At 42.5% G+C, this 26,529-nt stretch overlaps 1 protein-coding gene across 3 annotated transcripts in view; it reads right to left on the bottom strand.

Annotated features, from left to right (window-relative positions):
* Window positions 1-24,813, bottom strand: part of LOC308383864 (protein NLRC3-like) — a 45,180-nt gene extending 20,367 nt beyond the window's left edge. Inside the window, exons 1-4 of one of the 3 annotated variants that reach the window (XR_013969235.1) lie at window positions 24,488-24,813; window positions 22,709-22,838; window positions 22,523-22,624; window positions 1,955-2,033 (exon numbers count right to left, since the gene is read on the bottom strand). Coding sequence is in view for 1 of the 3 variants with exons in the window: in XM_080862030.1 (XP_080718156.1) it covers window positions 1,955-2,033; window positions 22,523-22,624; window positions 22,709-22,797 (270 nt within the window). In the remaining 2 variants the exon portion in view is untranslated. Of the gene's footprint in view, window positions 1-1,954; window positions 2,034-22,522; window positions 22,625-22,708; window positions 22,839-24,487 lie in introns of those variants that run through there. The other 2 variants (XM_080862030.1, XM_080862031.1) reach the window with 2 other exon arrangements.
* Window positions 24,814-26,529: the final 1,716 nt, after the last annotated feature.

Here is a 26,529-nt window from a genome sequence, read left to right as displayed (position 1 = left end):
ACCCAGGTACCGTAAGCTGTCCACTCTCTCCTCTGGTGTGCAACTGATGATCAGGGGCTCTTAATTCCTCGCCTGCTTTGTACTGAAGTCCACAATCAGCTTCTTTGTCTTGGTGACGTTTAGGAGGAGGTTGTTCTCCTGGTACCAGTTTTCCAGGTCCCTAATCTCCTCCAGGTGGGCCTTCTCGATACTGTCAGAGTTTAGGCCCACCACAACGGTGTCGTCAGAAAATTTGACAATGGACGTTGTGTCTGATGTTGCTACGCAGTCATAAGTGTAAAACACTTGGCATCCCCTGGATAAAGGCAGTGATATGTAAGGCGGTCAATAATTTTGTCCTTTTCATTCACACACTGGTGATGGCAAGCAACATTGTAGCCACAGCTGCCCTGGGGAGCACTGACAGAGGCGAGGCTGCCAGACACTGGCGCCACCGGGCCCTCTGACCACCACCAGCAGAGAGACCATGTGGGGTTATCCATATTGTTGTTGAGGACTTTAATGAGGCATGTTTAATAAGCCAAATTCCATCAATATGTTAACTGTCCTATCAGAGTGACAGGACACTGGACCATGTGTACAGTAACATCAAGCATCCCTGCAGAGCGACCCCCCACCCCCCGCCCCACATGGGACAATCTGACTACCTCTCTCTGCTCCTCAGTGCTCTTCATCCCTGCCTTCAGCACCCTACAAGCTCCCATATACTTAAAACATGGATAGCTGATGCTCTCCTCCAACTACAGAACTGTTTTGATATGACAGACTGCTCCATCTTTGAAGAGCAGGACCTAGAGATCTTCACTCAGTCTGTCTTTTTCTACATTAAGTGCTCTGTAGAGAATGTGATGGTAACCAAAACCATCAGGGTTGTTCCTAACACAAAAACCTTTGGTGATTAGGTAAATACAGGCTCTGATCAAAAATAGTAACTCAGCCTTCAGGCTGAGGGACAGTTTCCTGTACAGCACTGCTAGAACCAATCTGAGAAGGGGCTTCAAGCAGGTCAAGGAGGATATAGGGCTTCCTCACTGATAACAACCCCCACTAGGTGTGCAGAGGCATCCAAGCCCTCACCAACTACAAAGGCCCAAACCTTCCAAACCCCTAACAGCTGCCTCAAATTCACAGAGGAGCTCAACACCTTTATTTGGTTTGAGGCCACCCCTCCCCCTCACCCTGATGCTATCGTTCCCACCTGTCTGAAGGAGTCCACCATCCTTTTCACCCAAAAAAAAAAAAACCCTAAATGACTATAGACCCATAGATCCATAGTTATGAAGTGTTTTAAACAGATTGCAGAGCAAATTGGTCCACCGAGGATGACATCACCATCACCCCGATTGCTGAGCAGGCTAGAGAACAGGGAGAGTTATGTGAGGATACTCTTCGTAGAGTACTGCTCAACATTCAGCACCATAATCCCAAACATTCTTAACACCAAACTGAATCACCTTCAGGTCCCCCCTGTAGCCCCCTGGACTTCAGGACACACAGACAGGTCTACACTGGTACTGTCCCCACACACTGCTCCCTGGTGTGCCTGTAATTTCCCCACGGGATCAATAAAGTATACATTATTATTATTATTAACACTGCCCACTGGTTGCCCTCTGCTAGCCCTGAAGGCCATCGCCAGATCCCCCAGTGTCCATCCCTTGTGGGTGGTTGTAGCTCAGATGGTAGACCAGGTCACCTACTTACCATAGGGTTGGTGGTTCGATCCCAGTCTGCTCCAGTTCCCTTGGGCAAGATACTAACCACATGTTGCTCTCCGATGCATTCATTGGATGCAAGTGCTTGTGTAAATGGGTGAATGCACAATTTGTGTAAAGCGCTTTGAGTGCTCAGACAGTGAAGAGCACTTCACTATACCTTCTATGCCAAAACCCAGGCACCCAGCATGGAAATAATGAAGAATAGATGTAAAAGTAGCTGTTATACATATACAGACCATAAATATAGGGTCCAGGTGTGTTTGATTCTGCTTGGCAGGCTGACCACTGGGAACCTCTGAGCTCTCCTGGTCCACTCTGTGGAGGAATCATGCAGTCAATGGTGCTGGTCAACTTAAGGGAAAATCAATGTTGATTGACATTATATAGCACATTTAAAAAGGATTATAACAAAAAACAGTTATAGTTACAGTTACATAGTACAAATGCAGACTGGGTGGAAGTCTGAACTAATTTGCTTCAAAGGCTAGATTACACAAGGGGGGGGGGGGGGGGGGGGGGGTCATGTATGCATGATCTGGTTTGACAGTGAAATCATCTATTGTGAGCCTTCTGAAAGCTACTTGTGATTGCAAAGTTGCATCAGACGACAATGTAAATTAACTCCTGACAATTATTTAAGTCAAGTCAAGTCAAGAAAGCTTTTATTTGTCACATGCAAGTTGCCCTGCAGCGAAACGGGACCCCCCTCTCGATCTTACATACACAACACAGACATCACATGGGGAGACAGGTCGGAGACCGGAAGTATTATGGAAAAACACTGAAATGTACAATACAATGGGCAAGTTGAGGAGGGGGGGAAAAAAAGACCTCTACTCATGCTGGGCTCCTATGGGAGGACAGCATGAGAACAGAAAACAAAACAAAAAAAACCCTCTGCACAGAGAGCACATAAATGTCCACATCACAACATCATGACGCACGAGACAAGCAACCGGGGTGGGTAAGGGGGGAGAAGTAAGCCGATGCAGACACAGCCACAGCATACGAGGGCGTTTGGAACAAAGAGTCTAAACACAGTTTGTTATCAGGGGAGAAATTGTTTGTTATGTTCAGCTCCAGCCTTGAGACCGCAGCTGATGCCGATATGGTAGCCACATGAAATAATGGTGGTGTTCTTGCTTTAGTGTGAACCACTGCATGTCATTTTTTTTTTTTTGCCTGTCCCATTTGGTTCTTTAGCCGTCCGAATTGTTGTCTGAAGACCAACAAGGATGCCCAATGGATTTACTTTGCCAAATGGATCATCACGGCCTTGCCGTATTGGTCCATTTGATTGACCTTTGTTGTTATTATTTATTTCATTTTATTTTATTTTATTTTCAGTTGTTACAGACGGGACAGACATGACTGGGGGATAGGAAAGGGAGAAAGAAAGATGAAGGAAAAGAAAAACAGAAGGGAAGAGGGACAGTGAGAAAGGGCACAAAAAGAGAAAGAAGAAAAAAAAAATCTCCTGGATCACCTGTTGAGAGAAAAAGAAGAGAAAACAAGCAAAAAACATACTAAACACAACACCATCGCATTAATCTAGCTAAGTGTAAACAGCAGTAAATACTAAACATTGAATGTTGTTGTGTAACACGCAGGACCGACAGCGCACAATATGCTTTGAAGTAGCAGCTAAGAAAGGTGTAGTTTATGTCTATGAACAGTGAACACCTGTGTGGATCAGCGCGCTTGTATTCAAAAGGTCTCCCCATGTAACGGTCTGCTAGAGGGTGTAGAGAGCCATAGCCCCGTCCCCCAGGGCATGAAGCTGGCATGGAGGAGATCCAGGCTCCAGACATCCAGAGGCCCCAGAGTGTGAGTGCCACCGTCCTGGGAAGAGCTGAGGAGAACCCCAGATGAGGGGTCACCCATTAGCCATGGAGCGGAAGCCAGAGGGGGCTGCACTGGTGTGCACACCGGCTCTGCCGGCAGCCAGCTATGCCAGAGTGAACCGAGCCGCAGGCCCAGAGGCTGGAGGCCCGAGGGCCCCCTACGCCTCGGAAGAGGCCTGACCGAGCAACAGGCGCCAGGCCCCGCCAAGTAGCCACCGGGAGTGAGCTGGTAGATACCTGAGAGCCCAGCCCTGGACACAAAGAACCACCAACGCACCAACCCCTGAGGGCATCAGTCACCGGCAGGGAGTGTGGTGAGGGGCGATAGGCCTCCGTACTTTGGAGGGCCTGGCATTCCCACCCTCATGCACACATATACAAATACTCAGCACTCACCCAACGTAAGGTTAGACATAAATGGACATGTACACACAATCACACTCCCCAAACATACTCTATACCATACTCTGTACCCTCGCCCCATCGAGGGTACATCTCCTGGGTCTAGGGAAACAGCACCTAGACCCAGGAGATGTTACCCTTTCCCCCGGGGTGGAGGCAAGCAGACCACCCCAGGCTCCCCAGCAGCAGGAAGCCCCCGCATCCCAGATCCCAATCGGCCGGCCAATACCTAGTCCCAGCCCCCCCCGTCCAGATGGCTAGCAGAGAACAGGGGTGTGTGAAGACCCCAAACCTCCCTCCTCCCACTCATGTGTAGTGTTGCTGCGTGTTGTTCTAAAGTGCATTTAAAACACGGAAGGGCATGGTGCTACTGCCAGAGATTAGCAGGTGTTAGCACGGCCCCTACCGGGAACCCTCAATGTCTACATGGATTTAAAATTGAGAGGTGGGCACCGGCTCCAGAGGTGGGGTTGAATACACAGACCATCCTCTGGACGCCGTTAACGTGCCCACCCTCAAGGCCCTATATGTATGTGTTATGAGAGTGTGAGTAATGTCGTTGTCTAAGTTGTGGACTAAAATTGAGGCACAGGTGGCCAGAAGGGGACAGGGGGGAATGCCTCCCCTGCACCCTGGTGACACACCCGCACCCCAAGGCCCTACTTGTGTGGGTGGGTGTGTTGGAGCTTCCCGCTCCAACACACCCACCCAGGGAGGCAGCCGGGGATGGGGAGGAAAAGAAACGAGGGGCAAGATGCCCCTCACTGGGGCCAGCTCCCCCGCTGACCCCAGTAGGCACCCTCGTCCTTCGGCACCCACCAAAGCAAGGGAGCCCAGGCCCATCCAGATCGGGGCCTAGGGCAGCAGCACCGCCAAGCCCCACAGGAACCGGGGCAGCCCACCCGACCCCACCGCAGAGGAAACTGTACCCACCCCAACATTCAATCATCTTCCAGACTACACAACACAATAGACACCCAGGTTAAGTTTATTCTCCACCTCTCCTATGTTTCTCCCCCACCTGCAGAGTGGACTCCTGCAAGGATGGAACAACCTCCATGCCAGTTGAAGAGCCCCCCAGTTAGACCAATGCACCAGAGGCCCCCTGCTCCAGGGCTGAGCCCCCGTGCACCCACCCGCCCACAACCTCGGCGACACACCAACGAGGACCGAAGCCCCCAAGGCCCAGCCAGAGCCCTAGCACGGAGGCGAAGCACCCCCAAACCCCAAGCCCCCACGCCTGCCCTGGATCCACTCAGGGGCAGCCAGGCTACCAGGCCAGTAACCTACGTCCACCAGCAGAGACCCTCCCCCAGTCCTGCTGCACGCAGCCACGATGAGAAAACCCTTTAAGAGCAACTAGAGCCACTAACCAGGTTATGATCACAACCCCCGGGTTAAGCCCTCCAGGGATAACGTCCCTAGGGATTCTCCAGATGCCCTAAGCCAGTCCCAACCATCACATCAACCACAATGGCGAAGGCGGGACCAAACCATGACCCCCCACCCCCGCTAGGTGATGGAGCCAATCAAAGGAGCCCAGAGGGATTGATCTAATATGGTGGCAGAAGCTGTATCGAGGCTAATGTGATCTATTAGATGGTTTCTATATTGGCTAGAATCAAGATTATTTTTATTTTTCCAGTTTGTGAGGACCATTTTCTTGGCTATGCACAGGGCAGTAAAAACCATGTGGATTGTATTAGTTTCTGTAGTGACATCATCCAATTTGCCCAACAAGCACACTAAAGGGGAGGTTGGAATTTTACATTTCAGACACTTTGATAAGTCTTCACATATCCCGCGCCAAAACTTCTGCACTGGTGGACAGAACCAAAGAGGGTGGATGTAACTGTCTGGTGTATTGCCTTGACAGTGTGAGCAGTTGTTGGAAGATGTAAAGCCCATCTGGAACATCCGATGACCTGTATAGTGCACTCTATGTAGTATTTTGTATTGTATTAATTGCAGACTGGGATTTCTAATCAATTTAAATGTTTTTAAGCATATCTGAGACCAGAAGTTTTGGTCTAAGCTGATTGATAAATCTGCTTCCCACTTTGCAATAGGAAGGGATCTATTTTAGAAAGTGTTCTGTATATTTTAGACAATAATTTGGGGAATTTAAGAGTAAGAAAATGTACCGCACTTGGTGGTGTTTGTAATTCAACTTCACTGAGGTTAAATTTCTTTTTTACTATGGATTTAATTTGTTGATATTCTAAAAATCTTTTCTTGTTGATCCCATATTGTATAACTAGTCTGTCAAATGGAATAAATTCTGTTCCTTCTAATATATGTTCTAAGTATTTAATTCCTTTACAACTCCATTCTGTAAAATTAATCATATTTTTGTTTTGTAATATGTCAGGGTTATTCCAGATAGGTGTACGTTTGCATGGGATTAATGAAAACTCCGTTATTTTTAGAAACTTAGAAGGTATTTAGAAGCATGTCAATTTTACAGTCGATCTAATGTCCATCACTGGTTCCTCACCATTCCCACTGGAGAGCCGTGAGCGTCTCCATGATGTTATACACCGAGATATTATCCAGTTTGCTCATAGAGCATGAGTGTTCACGACCGCCGTGAACCTCTCCAAGATGTTGTCAGATGTTGTCAGAGTCTCAGTATTCACAGCAGCCGCAAGATTCTCCAAGATGTTATCCGTGCTGCATCTAATGAGCCCATTTTGAGAAGCCACGGCTCGCTCCATCGTTCCAATCAACATATCGGGCAGCCTTATGGGGATTTGAACAGCTGTTTCCACTTTCTTTATTCTTCAATAAGTCAGGGCCAAGCCAGCGCCGGTCAGCAAGAACCCTGTTATCATGGTTCCGAAAAGGTAGATGTCTTCAATGTCCTCGATCAACAGTCCCGCCAGGCACAGGACCCTCCAGTCCTTCCACCCGTCCATTGTGTATCCGGCACAGAACGTCCCTTCAGTACACACGGGCTCTCCCGAACCCAGGCTTCACGTCGAGAAGAGGGTGTCAGTTGCATTCAGGGACCAGTTGATCAAATCCATAATTCCTCTTTTAGGTTTTAGTAACAGACTGTGAGACTCCTCCAGGGTAAAGGGAGAGAAGTAGACAAGACTAGACAGAGACATGAGAAAGCCAAGCAGGAAATTTAAGGGAAGGGAGAGGGAGAAAGTGCGACTGCCTTCATCAAGAGCTGCTCCACACTGGTAAGGAAACAAAAATATATACACAGAAAGTACAAGAGAGCTACTGTAAGATCGGCTGCATCCAGCATTATGGAACACAACACTATAAGGGTCCTTTAGGTGGATGCACACTGTGCACGAGTAAGGAAATATAATTTATGGATTAAAGTTAGAAACTTCAATTGTGAGTGTTGAACAAATAAAAGAAAAATAGATTCAGCATAAGCTGCATAATGAAAACTTAAACATGGTGTAAGACTTAATTATTTGTATGATTTAGGGGAAATCGTATATGTTTGCTGGACTGGGTAATTTTTCAGATAAATAACAGGATTTTCCTTGGTATGTCTTTGTGTAATTGTATTTTGTTACTTATCATTTGAAAGAAATGGCAATGCGTTGGATGATTTGACTCCTAGAGAACACTTCTTAAAATTAACTTTTATCATTATATAACTGTTCCGATATCAAAAGTTAGTTTAGGGTAGAATGTTTTCTTAGATTTCTTTAATGTCAAATATGTAATTGTAACTCACTGGTGCCACCATAAAATCAGTGTAGTCTGTAATAGGATTGTTGTAAGTAAACAGGAAGTTGGTCAGTGAATCAAGGAAATGGCTTGAGCAGCATGGTGGCCTTAGCTAGTTAAATCCAGCGGCATCCACATACATCCTGTGCCTTTGTTAGCACTGTGGGTATGTACAGACTTGCTGTATTTTTTATATGCATGTATGGATCATTTTCTGTGAAGTAAAGTCAGTTTAATGATAAAAACAATCTCCTACAATTTATGCTAGTAATCGCTTATGGAGTTAGTTAAAGTTAGAGTTAGTTAGTTTTACTCTTGCTGCCATCTTTCTGTCACAAATCATCCCTGACACTTATCCCCATGTTCTCCATTTTAACCTCTCTTGTAAACTGCTCATTACTTTGAATTGTTGATCCCAGGTTTTTAAACTCATTCATCTTTGGTCCTTGCAGTTTTACTGTTACACTTTTCTCCCTCTAATTCATACACATGTATTCATTCAAATTCAATTATATTTACTATATTGGTCAAAAGTTTTAGAACATCCAAATTCTTCCAGTTATTTATTGCCATTCAGGTTGTTCAAGTCCAATGAATAGCTTGAAATTGTGCAAAGGTAAGTGGGGAACCCCCAGAGCTTAAATAAAATCCATAAGGTTACCCCAAACAGAAAAATAATGTACATTTCAGAATTATATAAAAAAAAAAAGGCGGCCTTTTTCAGGAAACACAAAATGGGTTAACAATTTAAAGCTGTTCTGCAGCAATGGAGGTTGATCAATCCTTGAAAGCTGGTGCTACTAATTCCTACAGGTGTTCCAACTTTTCTGGATTACTTAAAACCCCCTCTGTCTGCATAAAAGCAGTGTTGGAACACACTGTGGTACCATACCCTCGTAAGCATCAGTTGAACAGTATTGTACTAGTGTGTTGCTACAAGAATGGTGAGAAGAAGGAAATTAACAATGATAGAGAGACAGACCATCATAACACTTAAAAATGTAGGTCTTTCCTACAGAGAAATTGCAAAGAAAGTCAAGGTGTCACTAAGTACAGTTCCCTTCACTGTCAAAAGGCACTCTGAAACTTTGGCAAACTCTGACAGGAAGAGGTCTGGCAAACCCAAAGCCAAACCTGCATCATAGAACAAGTTTCTGCTAGTTAACAGCTTGCGTGATAGGTGGCTCACAGGACAACAGCTTTAAGCAGAGCTTACTATTGGTTGTAGTGAGGAAGTCTCAGTTTAGACTGTGAAGACTTCAAGCTGCAGGTTTGACAGGATGAGTTGTAGCAAGACAACAGTGCAACACCACAACTTGACTACTGAAGACTTAGTTAATTGATAATAGGACTTTAACATGATTAGCTATAAAATAAGCGCCTTAGAATCTCTCGGAAATAAAGATGGGCAGAGGCTATCCAATTGATGAAAGAGTGCATAAAAACATTGTGGAACACTTCAAAACCAGTGTTCCTCAATGTCAAACTGCAAATGATTTCCAACTCTCATCTACAGTGCGTAACATTGTCAAAAGATTCAGAGAAACTACAGATGTCTGTGTGTGTAAGGGACAACGCCAAAGACTTTTATTGGATGCATCAGGACTTCAGACGACACTGCACCACTCAGGATGATTTTTGTCACTGACATTACTAGATGGACCCAGGAATACTTCCTGAAACCACTGTTGGTTAACACAATCTACCGTGCCATTAAAAATGCCAAATAAAGCTCTATCATTCAAAAAGGAAGCCCTATTTAAACATGGCCGAAAAGCACCATTGTTCCTCTGGGTCAAGACTGATTTGAAATGGACTGTTTCAAAGTGAGAAAGTTCCACAAGTTTCAGACAAGTTCAAATTTGATATTTATGCTGGATATGTAAAGCGCTTTGGGGTCCTTAGGGACTAGTAAAGCGCTATATAAATACAGGCCATTTTACCATTTAATCACAGACCCCACGTCCTCCAGGCTAAAGAGGAGGGAGACGTTCCAGCGTGTTATCAGTGTACAGTTCAAAAGCTACCATCTTTGATGATATGAGGGTGCATAAGTGCATACAATATGGGCAGCTTGCATGTTTTGAAATTAACTATTAATGCTGAGAGGTATATAAAGGTTTTAGAGCAGCATATATAATTAGTGAAATAATCAAAATAGACAAAAAGTCATCCCCTCCAGACAACAGGGAAAGCAAAACTGTAGTTGTTACAACAGTATGGCTTTGTCGGAAAACAGTCCAGTTGCTGAATATGCCTATCTGCAGTCCATCTTTCACCTATAGAGAACATTTCGTGCTTCATTAAACAACAAGTCAAGAATAGCCCATTTTCCATTAGTACCTACTTTGATTGACTTGGCACGGTTCACCGCGTTTTTCAGGGTTTTCCTTTAGGTCATAGTACCTTGTACCACATACTTTTTTAGTACCTACTGGGTCAGGTTTCCAAGCGATCCAAGTGGGTGCTACAATGTGACATCATCAGAATGCATGGCACCGATTGGGTGGTCAGTGGCAACACTGTTCACGAAAATCAAAATGGCCATTTTAAAACCCCAGAAATGTGATGCCTAAAACAGAAACCCTCAGTACACCACCTGCCTGAGAACATTTCGAAACAATTTTCACACCTGCTGAGGAATAAACTCTGGTTACTGTTACTATTCTTAGGATTAACCATGGTTAAATGTATTCCAGGTCCCAGAGCAGGAAATATCAAAAGTCTTAAACTGGATAAAAATAAATTTGGTAAAACTGCAATTCTGAGGTCAATTTCCCAGTTCTGACAGGTTCTCCTTAAACTGCTTGCTGTTTAAGTGGGGTCCAGAAAAGTTGGCTATATAAAGTTGAGACCAGGAAACAGAATTTACAGTTATAAATGCCTCTCTGCAGCTTCTCTCCTCCTGTCATTTCCCCAAAACCTCATCCTCACAGAGTGCGTGCCTGCTCCCAGACCATCAACAAACAAACCAAGTCAACAAAAAACAAATTAAGCATTTTAAAAAAGTAATAAAGACGGAACAATATACATCCTCAACTGAGTAAAATAGTTAAATGTGGATTATTAAGTCTCTAATGTTTAACCCTTTAAGACCTACCATAGAACCAAGTCCGCCAGAGCTTATATTATATTTTTACATGCTGTAGTGCCATTTTTGGGAGCATTTCAAGTTGCTATACATTAATACAACCATTATAGCCTAAATTTTAATAATATGTATGCATTAAGTGCATAGTAATTACATAAATTGCAAAAAAAGTGCAATAAACTACAAAAAAATTGAAAATCGTTTTGGTTTTTTAACATATATTTCTAGTTAGAGAAACTTAAGAGGCTTATCCCTCAAAACTGTAAATACAAAAAAGTTGCACAAAACAGTTTCCCACCACAGGAAATTTATTTTGAGTGTCTTCATAGTTTTATTTTTGAAATACACCAATTTCTATACACTGCAGGAAAAACGAAAATAAATATTATAGTGCTAATTTGCAAAAAAGCAGCATATGCATCAAAATAAACTATTTCCAGCAGTGCAATATGAGTCCTAAGCATCCCAGAAACGACACAGAAAGTCATAAAGTCAAACATAACTTTTAAAAACACCAGTATAAGCTCATGAGGCCTTGATGGTAAAAAACTACATTTCCGTGAAAATGACGTCACTTCCGGTTTCGGGCAGGTCATGGCGGACATGCGATAGTTCGTGCTGATGGACTAGGAAGTGTTACAAACAGCTGATCAGATTGGCAAAGCCTGTTTCTGGAATATTATGTTTTTGTTGCTGCAAGTGCTTTTTATGCAGTTTTTGCAAAGCTATATGTGGAAGGAAACTGTGACCTAGGACAAGCTGATGGCATAAGATGTAAGTACAACTCCTCCGGTTTCATATGCAAAAAAAATTATTGCGCTAGCTCACGTGGTTGCAGTGCTACCAGGATTTAAAAATAATTACGCAAAACGGAGCGTGCCCGCTCTGACCGGTTTTAAAGGGTTAATAATCCTTTGATTCCCTGTTAGTATATGATTGAATAATTGATGTAGAGGAATTTCTTTTATTTATGTATTGATCACATTGTTTATTAGTAATGCTTTTAGGTCACTGTTTTAGCATGTCTGCCTCATACCCTATTCAAGCAGTTAAACAGATGGTGGGGGTCTGATAAAGAAATGGGGACATTCACACAGGAAGCCTGGCACCACAGGTAGTGGAGCCTTTAGCCTTTTCTCCACTTTAAGAGGTAGCAAGGGAGTGTGAAACTTTCTTTGGGGAAACGACCAAAGGTGTGAAATAGCTGTGTACTGCCTTTTGTTCCTGTAGGAGATATTTAAAACCAGGGGCATGCTGGGCTCAGAGGGAGACTCTGCCGGTGTTCCAGATCTACTGGCGTTTAGATCAACTGGCGTTGGTCGAACAGATGTGTGGCAGTCTTGCGTTTCAGGAGCTGCTACCGACAAACCAGCAAAAAAAAAAAAACGCCAAATGTGTCATCTGTGACACTTGTGAGGTTATCTCAAACACACTCCGTCAGTCTTGATGCCGTTGAACAACAAAATGTTTAAAAATGTTGCGAGTTTACCTGATGATATCCTCATGCGCAACGCGATCGCGAAAACAGCAAACAATTAACACCACGCTGATGTTGTCAACAGGACAGCAAGAGTAAACGATCGGGAGACTCTTGTCATCGTTATCGTTCCCCTCGCACGTTTTATTTCTATGGTTTCAGCGTTTTTGCTCCACAACTAAAGTGTGCAGTTTACTTTGTGTGCAATAACATGGACTCGAGTCAACCAGCGCCACCTCTGGCCAGGGCTGGACTGGGACAAAAAATCGGCCCGGGCATTTTGACTAGAGACCGGCCCACCAAAAATGTGACGTCATTCAGGGGTAAAACCGCAAAGGATTCTGGGAACTTGTGGCAAGAGGTACTAGCGCATGCACGCTTTCAATTGAACTCAGTTACACAGTGATAAAAAGAAACACAAAAAATGGCAAGAAGCTGTTGTATTATTAACTGCAATATTAACTGTTGTGCCAAAAAGTGATTGTCTGCCAAAAACTGATTTCCGGTATTTGCCAAAAACTGATTGCTCGTATTTAAATTGCTATAAGTAACTTGTTGGGCTATAATATGTGAAACATATGTCAAATGCATCCCTCATGGATGACATAAAGTCATCTCTCCATCTCCATCTCTTTTATTTCTCTCTCTTGCTCCATCTCTCTCTGCTGCTCTTCTGTCTCCTCTGTCACAGACTTCTCCACTTTCGATGATAAATCAGCCTGGTGCAACATGTAAGGATTGGCACAATTTGTTAAGATTTTGAGGAGTTTGAGAAACTAACCTTAAGCATAAAATAAAATTTACTATCAATAACTTCATAGCACCCGCCCAGCAGTATATAAACTCCGTCATGCTAGCTAGTACGCAGTACCAGTTATTCTAAGCGACTGTAAAAAGTCAGCACAACGAAAACAAACTCCACCTAAACTTGGTTTATATCTGACACAGATAGACAGCAGGTCATAACTTCTTACCTGAAGTTCAGTTCCTCTGCCACTATGACCAGCGGCCGCCTTGGGTCTCTCCTCCTCTTGCCTCCCCTTTCCCTTATCCACCTGCTGGCCAGTCCAGCTATGCCTCTGGCCAAGTGCCACAGCCTACAGCCAGATCAACTTGTGACACACATCTGCACCACGTTTGAATTCGTTTCATGCACAATACATTTGTACCTTTCAATTGGGCCTGACAAAACTGAAAATTTTGATTATTGCACCAAACAGTGCAATGTCCAATATTAAACAGCAACTCGGTAATCTAGGAATCTATGAGCGAACAGGAAAGGGAAATTGATTTTGAAATGAGGAGTGGAATCGCGATTTTAAAAAAGATCTGAAAATCAATTTATTAAATTGGAATTCGAAAATGGTTTTTGTAATGAGGTTTGTGACAGCACTGAGCAGCTCCTTCAGTGGGAGACTGCGGCAACCATGGTGTGGGATGGAGAGATTTCGCAGGTCTTTCCTCCCTACTGCTGTCAGACTCCACAACAAAGACTTCTGCAGCTGATCAAACCCACACATGTGCAATAAGACTGCTATATGTGCAATTCTTTTTCTGACAAAGTTGTACTTTTGTATTTTCTTACTCAGTTGTATATAGCATTTGTATTCTATTTTATTCTATTGTATATAGTATTTTATTTTATTGCATTCCAGTGTTTTCTAATTTCTGCTACATAACTTTACACTTTTGCTGTAACGAAACAAATTTCCCACCTGTGGGACTAATAAAGGTCATCTTATCTTATCTCATCTTATCTTAAAAAAAGAAACATTTTGAAAATCACTTTTTTAATGTGGAATTCAAAAATGAATTTACAAATGCAGAATATATTCTACAATTCATTATTTAAGCACAGAATTCTTTATTTCGATGCACGTGACTCTTGTTATCTTCCATACTCTGGCAACAGGCATTTGTAATCGAACGTCAAAAAACTGGTGGTGGATGAGGTGCGTCTAGAGGAGGAAACAGCCAGACATGCCAGAGCCGTAGCGCTGGCCAAGAAGGGTCACTGGATGAATTGGAAGAATGTTGAAAAGAGGAAACACATGGATTGAAATCTGGGGAATGGAGTATAATAGGCTAAGTCATCCGAGCGACATATGACGTGCTGCCTTCCCCAATAAATCTGCAGCTGTGGTTTGGAAAGGACCCATCTTGCCCCCTGTGTACAGTCCCAGCAACATTCAAACAGATCTTGGTTGGTTGTAGGCAGTGTTGGGTAAGTTACTTTAAAATAGTAACTTAGTTACATTACTAGTTACTTCTATCAAAAGTAACTCAGTTACTTCAAGTTACTCGTTACTTTCAGAGCAATTAGTTACTAGGGAAAGTAACTTTGGTTTTACTCAGAATTCTCTTGTTAATGTGTTGCTTCCATAACTGGATACCCAGCAAGATTGCCAGTCTTTTAGCTTGCTTACTTGCCACAAGTGCACTGCCCTTCAGGCAGACCAATAGAAAGGAAAAGATAATGTGCACATTTCCACGAGAGAAATCCCACGCCTGGACCGTCATTGACTGCTGCCATGATTCTAGCCTACGTCACAGTGTCATGTGCGCCTTTTACATCCAACACAAAAACTGCAGTTGTGGTGCTTTGATTGTACTCAGAACTTGGAAATTCTGCCTTCTGAATAGGAAGATGTAGGTAACACCAGACTGCAGATGAGCTGCATACAGGGCTGGACTGGGACAGAAAATTGGCCCGGGCATTTTGACTAGAGACCGGCCCACCATTATAGGAAAAATCATAAAGCCTTTGAATGAAAACAAACGCTGTTGTGACAGTGATGTACACTGTTCTGATGGTATATATGCATCAATCTATCAATCGTTTGTTGTAAGATTCAGATAGTTATCTTTTAAAAACTAGACATTTTAAATGAGAATAAGAAAGTATTTCTTTGTGCCCCCCTCTCCCTGTTAATGCCCTACCTGCCCCCCTGGCAAAACTTTGCTAGACCCGCCCCTGCACAGTTACCAGCTGTCAGCTACTTAGAAAAGGATCCTGGTGTTATTTGTCTCTCAGAAACAGTTCATAACTTCCCTTCAACTCATTCGTGTCATCTAAAAGGTAAACCTGTTTCTCCATCACCTGTTCAGCTCTGATGATTCAGTAAGGACATCTCCTGGTTTCATCTTCATGTTTCCCTCTCACCAGATAACCAAACCGACATCATGACCAGCAGCTTTTTTGCAGCTGTGGCTCCAGCAAACATCAGCTGATAGTAGAAATTAATATTAAATAAATTCTAACAACAGCTGATCAAGCTTAAACGTGCTGCTGTTGTTTAGCGCGACATCGGCTGGTTTCCTCGTTCTGGCGCAAAGTGGGTGATAAACAAACAAGAGAGAAAAAACGATCAGCTGATCATTGATCAGTTTTCATGATTGAAGTAGAAACAGGAGAGGGGGGGGGGATGAAAGAAGAAGAGGCAGCTGTGCAGCAAAGACACAGAATAACTCCAGCTTTGTGTCTTTTTCATTGTAGCTGAATTACGAGACAAACTGTTCCTTTTCACCTCAATAAGAAACGCGTAATATTTTCTCTGAATACCAGACGGGATGGTTCGCAACTCTAATAATTTATGAAAAAAATAAAGTTTAACATCGTTAACATCATAGCACCCAACCAGCTGTATAGAAACTCTGTCATGCTAGCTAGTACGCAGTACGGAAAAAGTCAGAATAACGAAAATAAACTCCACCTAAACTTGGTTTACATCTGACCCAGATAGACTGCAGGTCATAACTTCTTACCTGAAGTTCAGTTCACACTTGGACCGGCGGCCGCCTCGGGTCTCTTTTCCTTCTGCGTCCCCTTTCCTTCCTCCACCTGCTGGCCTCCACCACTTGCTAATGTTACTGAATCTGTGGAAGCGCCGTGATAGCCACCACACGAAGTAACGAGTAACGACCCTATCTAAATCCCAGTAATGAGTAACGCGTTCCTGATTTTGGCATAATAACTAGTTACCGTGCTCGTTACCACAATAATAACGTAGTTACTGTAACGCGTTACTTAATAACGCGTTAGTCCCAACACTGGTTGTAGGACTAGGCTTACTCAAGGCAGATACACATGGAGAGACGACCAGGTCCTCAGGTGTCTAATTAAGAAAGTTGAGTGCAAGAGGAAATCTATCAACACTCAACCTTTCACGAACCAAGAGGAGCATCCATCAGCATTTGTCTGGGAGGGGGAGAAGCCGAAGACTAACCCTTCAACCCATGGACCTGGGCTCACTAAGGGTTGACAGGGATTGGTATTGCAAGTAGACTTGTATCAGAGTCTCACTTTTCCCACAGAGATGGTAACAACTACTCTGCGACCAGACCTTGTCCTTTGGTCTAACTCATGAAAACTTGCTTAAGTCATTGAGCTGATGGTACCATGGGAGGAAGCAATTGAGGAAGCATTTGAGCGTAAGAAGCTGCGGTATGCCAACTTGACAGCTGAGGCAGAGGACAGAGGGTGGAAGATCAATGTGCACCTGGTGGAAGTGGGGTGCAGGGGCTTTGTTGCCAGTATAACAGCAAAACTGCTTACAGGACAGGCGCAATGGCACGCTATAAGAGAATTAGCTAACACTGCTGAGATGACCAGTCGCTGGCTGTGGCTAAGAGGACTGATATCACTTGGGCAGCTAAGGCAGTTAGCTAACCACAAGACACACGCCCAGGATGGAACAACCCATGGTGGGCCTGTCTCAGTACATGGCGTCAATGGGGTAGAAAACCTAACACTACAAATTTTAATGTGATAAACCAGAACCCTGGTTGATCGATACCGCTGTCTCAGGGCCCCCTGGGGGTTGTGCAGTTAACTTCATGGTAGTGAAACCTAACGAAAGAATAAAAAAGTTCCGCTCTTCTCCCCACAGCTCTTTTTCCCTTTTCTGGGAGGCAATGGGGAGATATAGCATACAGCCCGATCCGGCAGGGAGGTGTGGGATGCCAGATCAGGCACCCCCCTTCCGGCTCTCCTCTCTCCTATCTTGTCTCTTTTGTCTTACTTCCTGCTATCACCTTTTCTATCCAATTGAAAAAGTGAGGCTCTTTAAATATTATAGAAGTAAATATTACTTCTCGGACACGTTTTGCAATAAATTGATCAAATAAATTGTAGAAAACTAAACAGAAGAAAGTAGAAGAGAAATAACAATTTAACATAAACCAGTGACACACTCTGGGGCCTGATCAACCCTGGCAGGGCCTCCTTGGATGAGGGTGTCTAATGATAATGACCAAAACATCCAATGAATCCAAGGTCCACTACTGATGATTTGTCCTTAAATTTTAATATTATAACCTAGATCAGATTTCTAATCCCTTAACCTAACCAAGGAATGTAAAAAGAAACTAAAAAATGGCAGAATAGACCAAAATACCCTGTGAAGTTGAGGCACACAACGATGTGTCCTGCTGGTAAAGTTTCTGGGCTGCCTGTCCTCATAGTAACCATCCCTCAAGACTTTCTCTATTTGAAGCAATGCATTTTTAGGAATTGTAACATCTAGTCCTTGTATTGAATCAGATATTAAGAACCTGCTTTTTTCATTTGAAGTCATTTCATAACTTAGATCAATGGTGTCAACAAGTGAACTTGAGATGATAATCCATACTTTTGTCTCTACAAGACTCGACTACTGTCTGTTTACCTGTGTAAACAAGAAAAGGCTAGCTCATCTATAAACTCAAGCTAGCTCAAAACTCAGCGAGACTAGTGACTTGCTCAAACAAGGGAGCTCATATAGCTCCTCTTCCATTTTAAAATTCTACTTTTAACCTTTAGAGCACTACATGGACAGTCACCTCCACCGCCCTATATTGCTTATTTGATTCTTATACATGCCTCTCCTCATAACCTGAGGTCATTGAATCAAAACCTTTTAGTGGTCCACCACACTTCAGAACATGAGGGGACAGATCTTTCCAAGCTGTTGCATCCAGACTGTGAAATACACTTTCTCTATTTCTATGGAGTTTGGACTCTGTGGAGACCTTCAAAACACAGCTAAAGACATTTTCATTTCAAAAGTTTTTTAATTATACCAGGATTTTTATGATGTATTTATGACTGTATTGTGTTTTGTTACTTCTCTAGTGCTACGTATATTGATTTTATTCAGAATTACAGAGACCGGGTTTCAACAGGATCAAATTGGTTAGCCTAAATCAGCACCCAGGACACGCATGAGCTGTGAAAATCCTCAAAGCACAGGCCGAGGAGAAGTGGCAGAACTTTTTTTATCCAGCTTATTAATCAACCAAAGACCAAGACAGAGATTAAAAACAGTTCAAAGCACGGCACTTAGCTATGGTCACCCAAACTAGAAAACTCAAAAACCTTTTTTATTTGTTGTTAGTTCTGTTGGCTTCTCTCAAAATGTATAAGAGCCAAACTACCACTTAATAGTCTTTGTCTGATCGTTTATTTACAAAATTTTAATTTACAATAATGGATTACATGTCATTACATAGCCGTCTCTCTGAAAATGCTGTAACCACGTTTAAGGATATAATTCATCCACTGTTATCATCTTTAACGCTATTTGCCAACACAGTGTAGAGCAGGTACCTGAATGCTACTCCCAAAGAAGTCAATTAACAATGTTACATCTTCAATACATAATACTGTGGTTCCTCTGAAAAAGAAAAATCTCAAGTCCAGACAAACAGACTAATGGATAGACCCAGAGATCAGATTAGAAAGTGTTTCAATTGCAATTTTTAACTGTATGTGTGTGTGTGTGTGTACTCATACTCGTAAAAGTTAACCGATACCATGAACCGATACTAACTTATTTCATTAATCAGAGGGTGGATTGTCATTTTTGTTGTAGTTTTTTAGATTGGCCAGTAGGGGGACATCCCGCGCTAAACAGCCACAGGGTTAGACGAGTGAGACTGGCAGCTCCAGATAAAAAAAGAGAAACTTGAGGCTGCTGTAGCTAGGCTAAACAAAAAGTCAGCAGTGTGGACCGGAACAGCCAACTTTAACTCAGGTTTTGGAAAAGCGATGAAAAATGTCAAGAGAAAATACATGGGCAGTTAAAATAACGGAGGCTCTGACTCATTTTATCGCTCTGGATGACCAGCCAATGCCGGTCGTGGAAAACATAGGATTGCATCGTCTTCTCAGCATACTCGAGCTGCGATATGAAATTCCCAGCTGCCCACACATCAGGGAGATAATGGTGCCAAAACTTTCTGAAGAGGTAAAGACAAGCAGTGTGTGCGCGATGTCAGTCCTCGGTTTAACGGCACAGTGGACTGATGATCCACGCGCAGATGAGGAGTTCGTTTGTCAATGCCAAATACTTTCGTTATTTTGTTTGTTTGCTTACAATATGGACACTCTGCAACAATTTAAAAGTTTATTTTATTCTCAAACCTAATTTGTATTTATTTTATTCCAAACAGAAGTGTTTATTTATTATTCTGAAAGCTCGAGACAGTGCCAATAGTTCAGTGATATTTTGTTAAATTACAATGTGGAGACTCTGCAATAATTTAACAGAAGTGCTTATTTTTCACTTGAAATTCTTTTGTGGTCATTTTTATTAAGATATTATTTATTATCGGCAGAGAATAAATAAAACCTGTCTTCCAATTCATTGCATTTGTGTGTGTGTGGTAGAAGTATCGGTTTTTGTACTCTGTATCGGCAAGTACTCAGATCGAAGTATCGGTATCGTATCGGTTTGAAAAAATTGGTATCGTTGCATCCCTAGTATACAATAATAACTTACAATAGCATACTACTTTAGCCCCCACAGCAATGTAAAACCGATTTAAAAAGCAAATTTATGGAACTCAGACACGTATCTTTACAATAACTAAAATTTGCAGAGAGCGAGTCAGAGTGAGCTACATTTGAAACAAATCAACTAACTGACCCACAGAGGAGGGAAATGTATTTGTAACTAAATCATTGTAAAAAATTAATGAGAAGTCCCTTGAAATATTTCTACGATACAATTGGAGATAATAAGGTAGGTCTTCCCTGCCTTCCCTGGAAGACACACATATGAATAGATCTTCTTCTCTTGGCTCTTGACGGAGGCGGTCGCACTTTCTCCTTCTCCCTTATCTTTCCTGCTTGGCTTCTCATGTCCTTTGTATAGTCTCACTTATTCTCTAACCCTAAGAGAGTCTCCCAGACTTGTTGTCTAAAAACATAAAGAAGAATTATGGATTTGATCAACTGGTCCCTTAACGGAATTGACACCCTCCTGGGCTTGGGAGAGCCCGACTGTCCTGTGGAGTCGTTTGCTGCTGGATACTCGATGGTTGGTTGCGTTGTGTGTCTGGCGACACTTTCGATGGAGGAAAATGAACGACATCTACCAATTCGGAACCATGATAACAGAGTTCTGGCTGATTGGAGCTGGCTTGGACCTGGCTTATCGAAGTACAAGAAGCAGCTACAGCTGTTCAAAATCCCACAAGGCTGGCTGACATGATTGACGATGGGCAGGGTTGTGAGTACTCAGACTGTGTTTTTGAATGCAATATGGATACGATCTTGGAGAAGCTCATGGCTCTGCTATATGGATAACATCTTGAAGAAGAACAATGGGAATTGAGAGACCTGGTGACCAGTGACGGACATTAGACCAACTGTAAAATTGGAAGCAGTTTGTTCGCACAAACCACAACAACTACCATCTTCATCTCATGCGGCCCCCCTGGCGCCAGCTGGATGCTCAAGGCAAAAGCTGACGGGAATAACAATTCTCCCTTAGATAATAAGACTGTTTGTTATGACTCTCTCCCTCCTCATTCAAGGTCACCCGCGTCGACCAAAGATTGTTGACTTTTGCTTAACCGGGTGAAGGGACACTTTATCTCGGTTGAACACAGAACACGCACACATACGCATGTACACTGACACAGACCTACACTCACCCCCTCCAAACGCCTTCGAAGCTTATGTCTTTAATGTTGTGAGATGTCATGTGACAATTTATTATTTATTGTGACAATAAAAGTGATTTCGATTTGATTTCGATAATGATTCATGTGCTGAGGTGTTTTTTTCTGTTCTCAAACTGCTCTCTCTGTTGGAGCTCAGTCTGGGGGGAGTTCTTATTTCTCCTCGTCTTTCCTCATGTTGTGCATTTTCCATTGTTGTTCGGTTCCGGGTTGCTGCTCGTGCAGCTGAACGGCCAGCTACCTAGCCTGAGCTATCTCCCCAATGTGATGTTTGTGTATTGTATGTACGGTTGACAAGGTCAGTTTCTTAATTGCCCCTTGGGGATAAATAAAGTAGTCTGAATCTGAATCTGAATAGATAAATTAATCCCACTAACCCTAACCCTATTAATTAATCCCAGAGGGATTAATTAATTAATTACTTAATTAATTAATCCACACACCAGTTGGAACCAAGCTGCTCACTAAACTATTTGTCCTCCCCCATCCCCTAATACCTGAAAGACCGGAGTGGAAGTTCCTCCCTACACTGTGTTTGAAGCAAAGCACTTCACTCCAACACACTGCTTCACATATGAACATGTGTGTGAAACAGAGCTGAGCTGACATTAAACATGATGGAGGATTTATTCACAAGCACTGAGTCACAACAACATTTACCCACACATAGGGTTGCCAACTCCCTGAAAAAAAAAAAAAAGGGACGCCTAATTCGCCAGGGCTGGGTGACCCGATTGTCTTCACCCTTCCCAGTGTGGGGAATTTCTTAGCTCTTGTTTTTGTGTGTGTAATTATTTTTTTAACCATTTGACAAAGTGCATACCCTTTTCAGCTCAATACTTTTGTTTCTAAATACGGAACGATTCCGTTTTTCAAGGGACGGTTGGCAACCCTACCCACACATTACCTCTGCAGGACGACACACGCCTGATTTAAAGTCAGCCATTTTCTTTGACCGATGTTTCCAAGCAAAGCAAAACTATGTTTTTATTCTAATATGATATATTTTTAAGAATTTTATGCAGTGTTAATACTTGAGATGTGTTTTCTCACCAAATAAAGCCCCTCCGCAGCATTTCATTGATCAAGTATTCACCACTTTGCAGCAAAATTAAATCAGACATCTTTCAGCGGGTTACTTTCTGCTTTAGTTCATGTTAGAATAAAAAGTTTTTTCGTGTTTCACTTCCTGTTTGCTGAAGTGGATTTTCAGTAATTTAGAAACGAAAGGCTTATTTTAAAAGACAGTTTAAGTGGGACTGAGGGAATGATATGTTTGCACTGCAGTTTATATCCAACAACATCAAGCAGTTAAATCAAAGAGTTCATGTTAGTAACAGCTCACCTCTCTGCAGCAGACACAGGCTGGACTTTAAAATCAATGCCATGACGTTTAGACCCATCACTCTTTAAGGACACAGAGCTGAGTGGAGGTCCAGGTGGGTTCCTGTGAATAATGATGGAGCAGTGATGTGAGTGCTGAGCTGTGACATGGAGAAGAGTCATGGACAGTTAGAGATGGTCATCTCACCTCTGAGCTTTGGTCTGGCTCTCATGTTCCCCACACAGAGTGGTTTTAGAGGGAGGGACTCCCTCCTCTCTGTCCTCACACTCATCCATGCTGCTGAATTCACATCAGCTCACACACTTTCTACCTTCACCTGCAGAGGAAACACAAATCATTCATGTGCACATCAGCTGAAATCCTCCTTTCATCATGTGTGCTGTCCAAATATCAGCTGCTTCTTTCCTGCTTCATCTCAGTGTCAGCTGAATGCAGTCAAACAGCAGTATGAGGCAGAGGAAGCTGCCATCAGCTGCTCTACTATCAGTCCACTAGATGGAGCCGTGAAGCACACACGATGCATTCACTGACACACACACACATTCACTGTTAAAAAGAAAAATAAGAAGTGACAGTTTGCCTCTGTGTAATGTAGACAGAAAATCACAGGAAGGAGGAGGAGAAGGCAGATTTTCAGAACAAAAGGAGTTTGTTTTAATTTTATTTCATTTTATTTTAAACTTAAAGGAGTAGTTTGGGAGTTACAGTTTTTTTAGTTTATTTTTATATTAAATGTTACTAAATCATATTTGGAAAATAAATACTACATTCGTCAATGTTTTATTTATTTGTAATACGTTTCTTCTGTCTAAACAATCTCACTTTGCCTGTTGACATACCTGATAACTAATATCTAATTAATATCTAATTATCTGTTAATGTTTTCAGTAATTTAATATAATAATTTTGTTTCGTCTAATCAAGTCAGTTTGAATATTAAATCCAACAACATCTGTGCTGTTATCATAATTACTTCCAGTTTATCCAATATTTGAAACAAAAGATTTTTAAGCAGACTGAAGTCAACATGTTTAATTCAGTTCTTAACTACATCTGTAAATCTACCTGCACTGTAATAATAAAGACCCCCGACCTCCAACAGCTATTGTCAGTATAACTGCTTATGGTCAAACTGTGAATTCATGGATTTTTTTTTTCCACATTCTGTCTCTCACAGTTGAAGTGTACCTCTGGTGCAAATTACTGACCTCTGTCATCATTTTAAGTGGGGGAACTTGCACAATCGGTGGCTGACTAAATACTTTTTTGCCCCACTGTATATAGGTGCCACCATTCTCTTTTACACAGCTGACTCACATCAGTAATTAAAGGGATTTAAGCCCAGGGAAAGGTAAGCTCTGGGCCAGAGTGTCATGTGAATGCTTACAGCTAGTGTGTTTGTAGCCACTGAGATGTGTGTTTGTGTAGCTGCAGCTAGTGAGCTGCTCTTTTTTGACTTACTTCTTACTTTATTGACCAATGCTTGAGTTTTGTTTGTTTCTTTAAATAGTGATAGCGGCTTATCTGTCTCTTTTAGTTGAGCTACTTTAATAAAACTCTTTAATTATCCCTTTTGCCTCCTTGTCTCCTTTTTCTGACCCGGACACTTTTTTTGTTACTTCCCCCTCACCACTTAGACCCGTTAGGGGAACGTAAGTTTTTTTTTTTCTGTTAATGTAACACCTGGAGCTCAGAGTCTCTCAGGTTGAGCTCAGGCAACATTCAGCGTATTTTGGTCTAACTCCTGGACTCCTATCGCACAGTAACAGAAAATGGCGGACACACTCGGGCTCGCTGAAACCCCCCCCAAAAAAAGAAAAACCCAAAAAAAAAAAACCATTACACACTGACTTTAAGGGCGAGACCGGAAATAAAAACACAGTTTGTTGTGTGAAGAAATCAAACATGAGCTGAACAAACAGTAAAGTTCCTAAAGACAAACTGTTAAAAGCAAAGCAAACTTACAGTTTCTTCACACAGAAACACCAACAACAAGCTCCACTCCACGAAGTTCAGGAAAGTGAAACTAAACTTTGAGAAGGAAGAGAGGCGTGTGAGGACACTCAGGAGGATCGAAAAACTGTGTGCTGTGTTCAGGGACACTTCGAAAACTCCCAGCTCCCAGGCTCTGTTTCCAGTAGTGATGTGCGGATCGATCCTGAAATATCGATTCCTCCGATACCAATCATTTATGTTCTAGAATTGATTCACATTAAAATATCGATATTTTAGTAATTTAGGGTAAATTTGTAGTTTATCATTAACAGGAACACAGTGGAAAGAAACTATAACACTGATTGTCTACATTCAAAGGAACTACTTCCTCTTCCGCCTTTCATAGTCATGTGCGAAATACGCTGTATAAATGTCTCGCAGCCCCTTGGGGAGCACTCACAACAATGGCTGAGCGTAATTGGAGTCATGTGCAGACGTATTTTACCTCCACAAACAGCTGAGACGTGGTTTGCAATACATGTGGCAAAAACGTGAGGTGTTGTGGCCATACTTGCCAACCTTGAGACCTCAGAATTAGGGAGACATTAAAAATACATTTTATAGGGTTTATTTATCGGGTAAAATACGTTAAATGTCACCGTTATTATTGGCCAGCCCGGAAACAGCAGGGGTGTCCAAATTCAGAGGCTGCTTCCACCTGAGGACCCGGGCTTCACGGTCTAAAGAAAGCCGGGTAGTACGTCACGAGCGGTGAGTGGAGTGGAGTGAAACTCTGCCATCTGCTCCTTGCTATCTAAAATATAACAGGGCGCTGACATAAACTCTCGACCATCTCACACTTTGTTTAATTAGTTTTCTGTTTGACGTTTATTCAGCTGTGTGAAAACCCCGGAGGAACCCTCCCGAGGGATTAATAAAGTTAAATTTAATTTAATCTAATCAAATAACTTTAATCTCAGCCAAACCGATTTACTCACGAACAAATAAAACACTGAAAAAGCCAAACAATAACATTTTTAAGTTATCAAAGTGACTTATATATCATGTTTAACCCGAGTAGTGAAAGACCGCAGGGGTTTGAAGACGATGTGTCGGCTCAGATATTTGAAGTTTACACAGCTACATTCTCACCTGAAAATATGTTAAAAGTTTTTTTGCGACCCAGAAAGAGAAATAAGAGTAATATTAAAACTAAGTCGCTGTCGCCATTGTTGGAAACTGGAACTGGCTGGGCCGCGCTATGAATTCTGCAACATGGTTTTTCAATTTTGTTGTCCAGGTGGAAAATCAGGAGAAATTCGGGAGAATGGTGGCTCCGGGGGATTTTCGGGGGGGCACTGAAATTCGGGATTCTCCCGGAAAAATCGGGAGGGTTGGTATGTATGGTTGTGGCAACATCACTAACCTTGTCAAACACCTCAGAGTAAATCATATCACAGAATATGACGAGCGTATGTTGAGGCGAACTGAAGAGGAGGACAGGGACAGGTGCTGCTAGGGCGAGACAGACGTCTCTCATGGAGTCCTTTAGTGCTGCAGGCAGGCAACGTGTTCAAAATGCGCACAACTTCAGTTTTTTTATTTCTATATGATGAACTCTGCATTATTAAGTGATAAGAACAAGTAATCTGATGTTCTGTAATCATTATGATGCTATAATTTGAGATACAATAAATAAAATAAGTTTTTGTACAAAGTATCGGTATCGGATCAGTATCGTCGATACCACCCTGAATATTACTTGGTATCGGATCGGAAAGGAAATCAGTGGTATCGCACATCACTAGTTTCCAGTCCATGGCTGTATCCCAATTCCGGGTCTGCAGCCTTAAAGGCCGCATTTTAAGGCCGATTACGTCACAGCGACGCGCCGAAGACTGTCCCAATTCAATGGCTGCTCGAAATGCGGCCTGTCGCTACCCGATCCGTACCGGAAACCCGATTGGTACCCCGCATGCGCAAATCTTACGTCACTTCCTCTCTTTGCCAACATTGCGACATTCAATATATTTGAATGACACGGTTAGCGCCCAGTTAGCTCCTAGCATTTC

This window comes from Rhamphochromis sp. 'chilingali' (genome assembly GCF_963969265.1).
Source record: "Rhamphochromis sp. 'chilingali' genome assembly, chromosome: 16".
Lineage (NCBI taxonomy): Eukaryota > Metazoa > Chordata > Actinopteri > Cichliformes > Cichlidae > Rhamphochromis > Rhamphochromis sp. 'chilingali'.
Note: the sequence above shows the minus strand (reverse complement) of the source record. Positions and strands in the feature narration are given on the sequence as shown.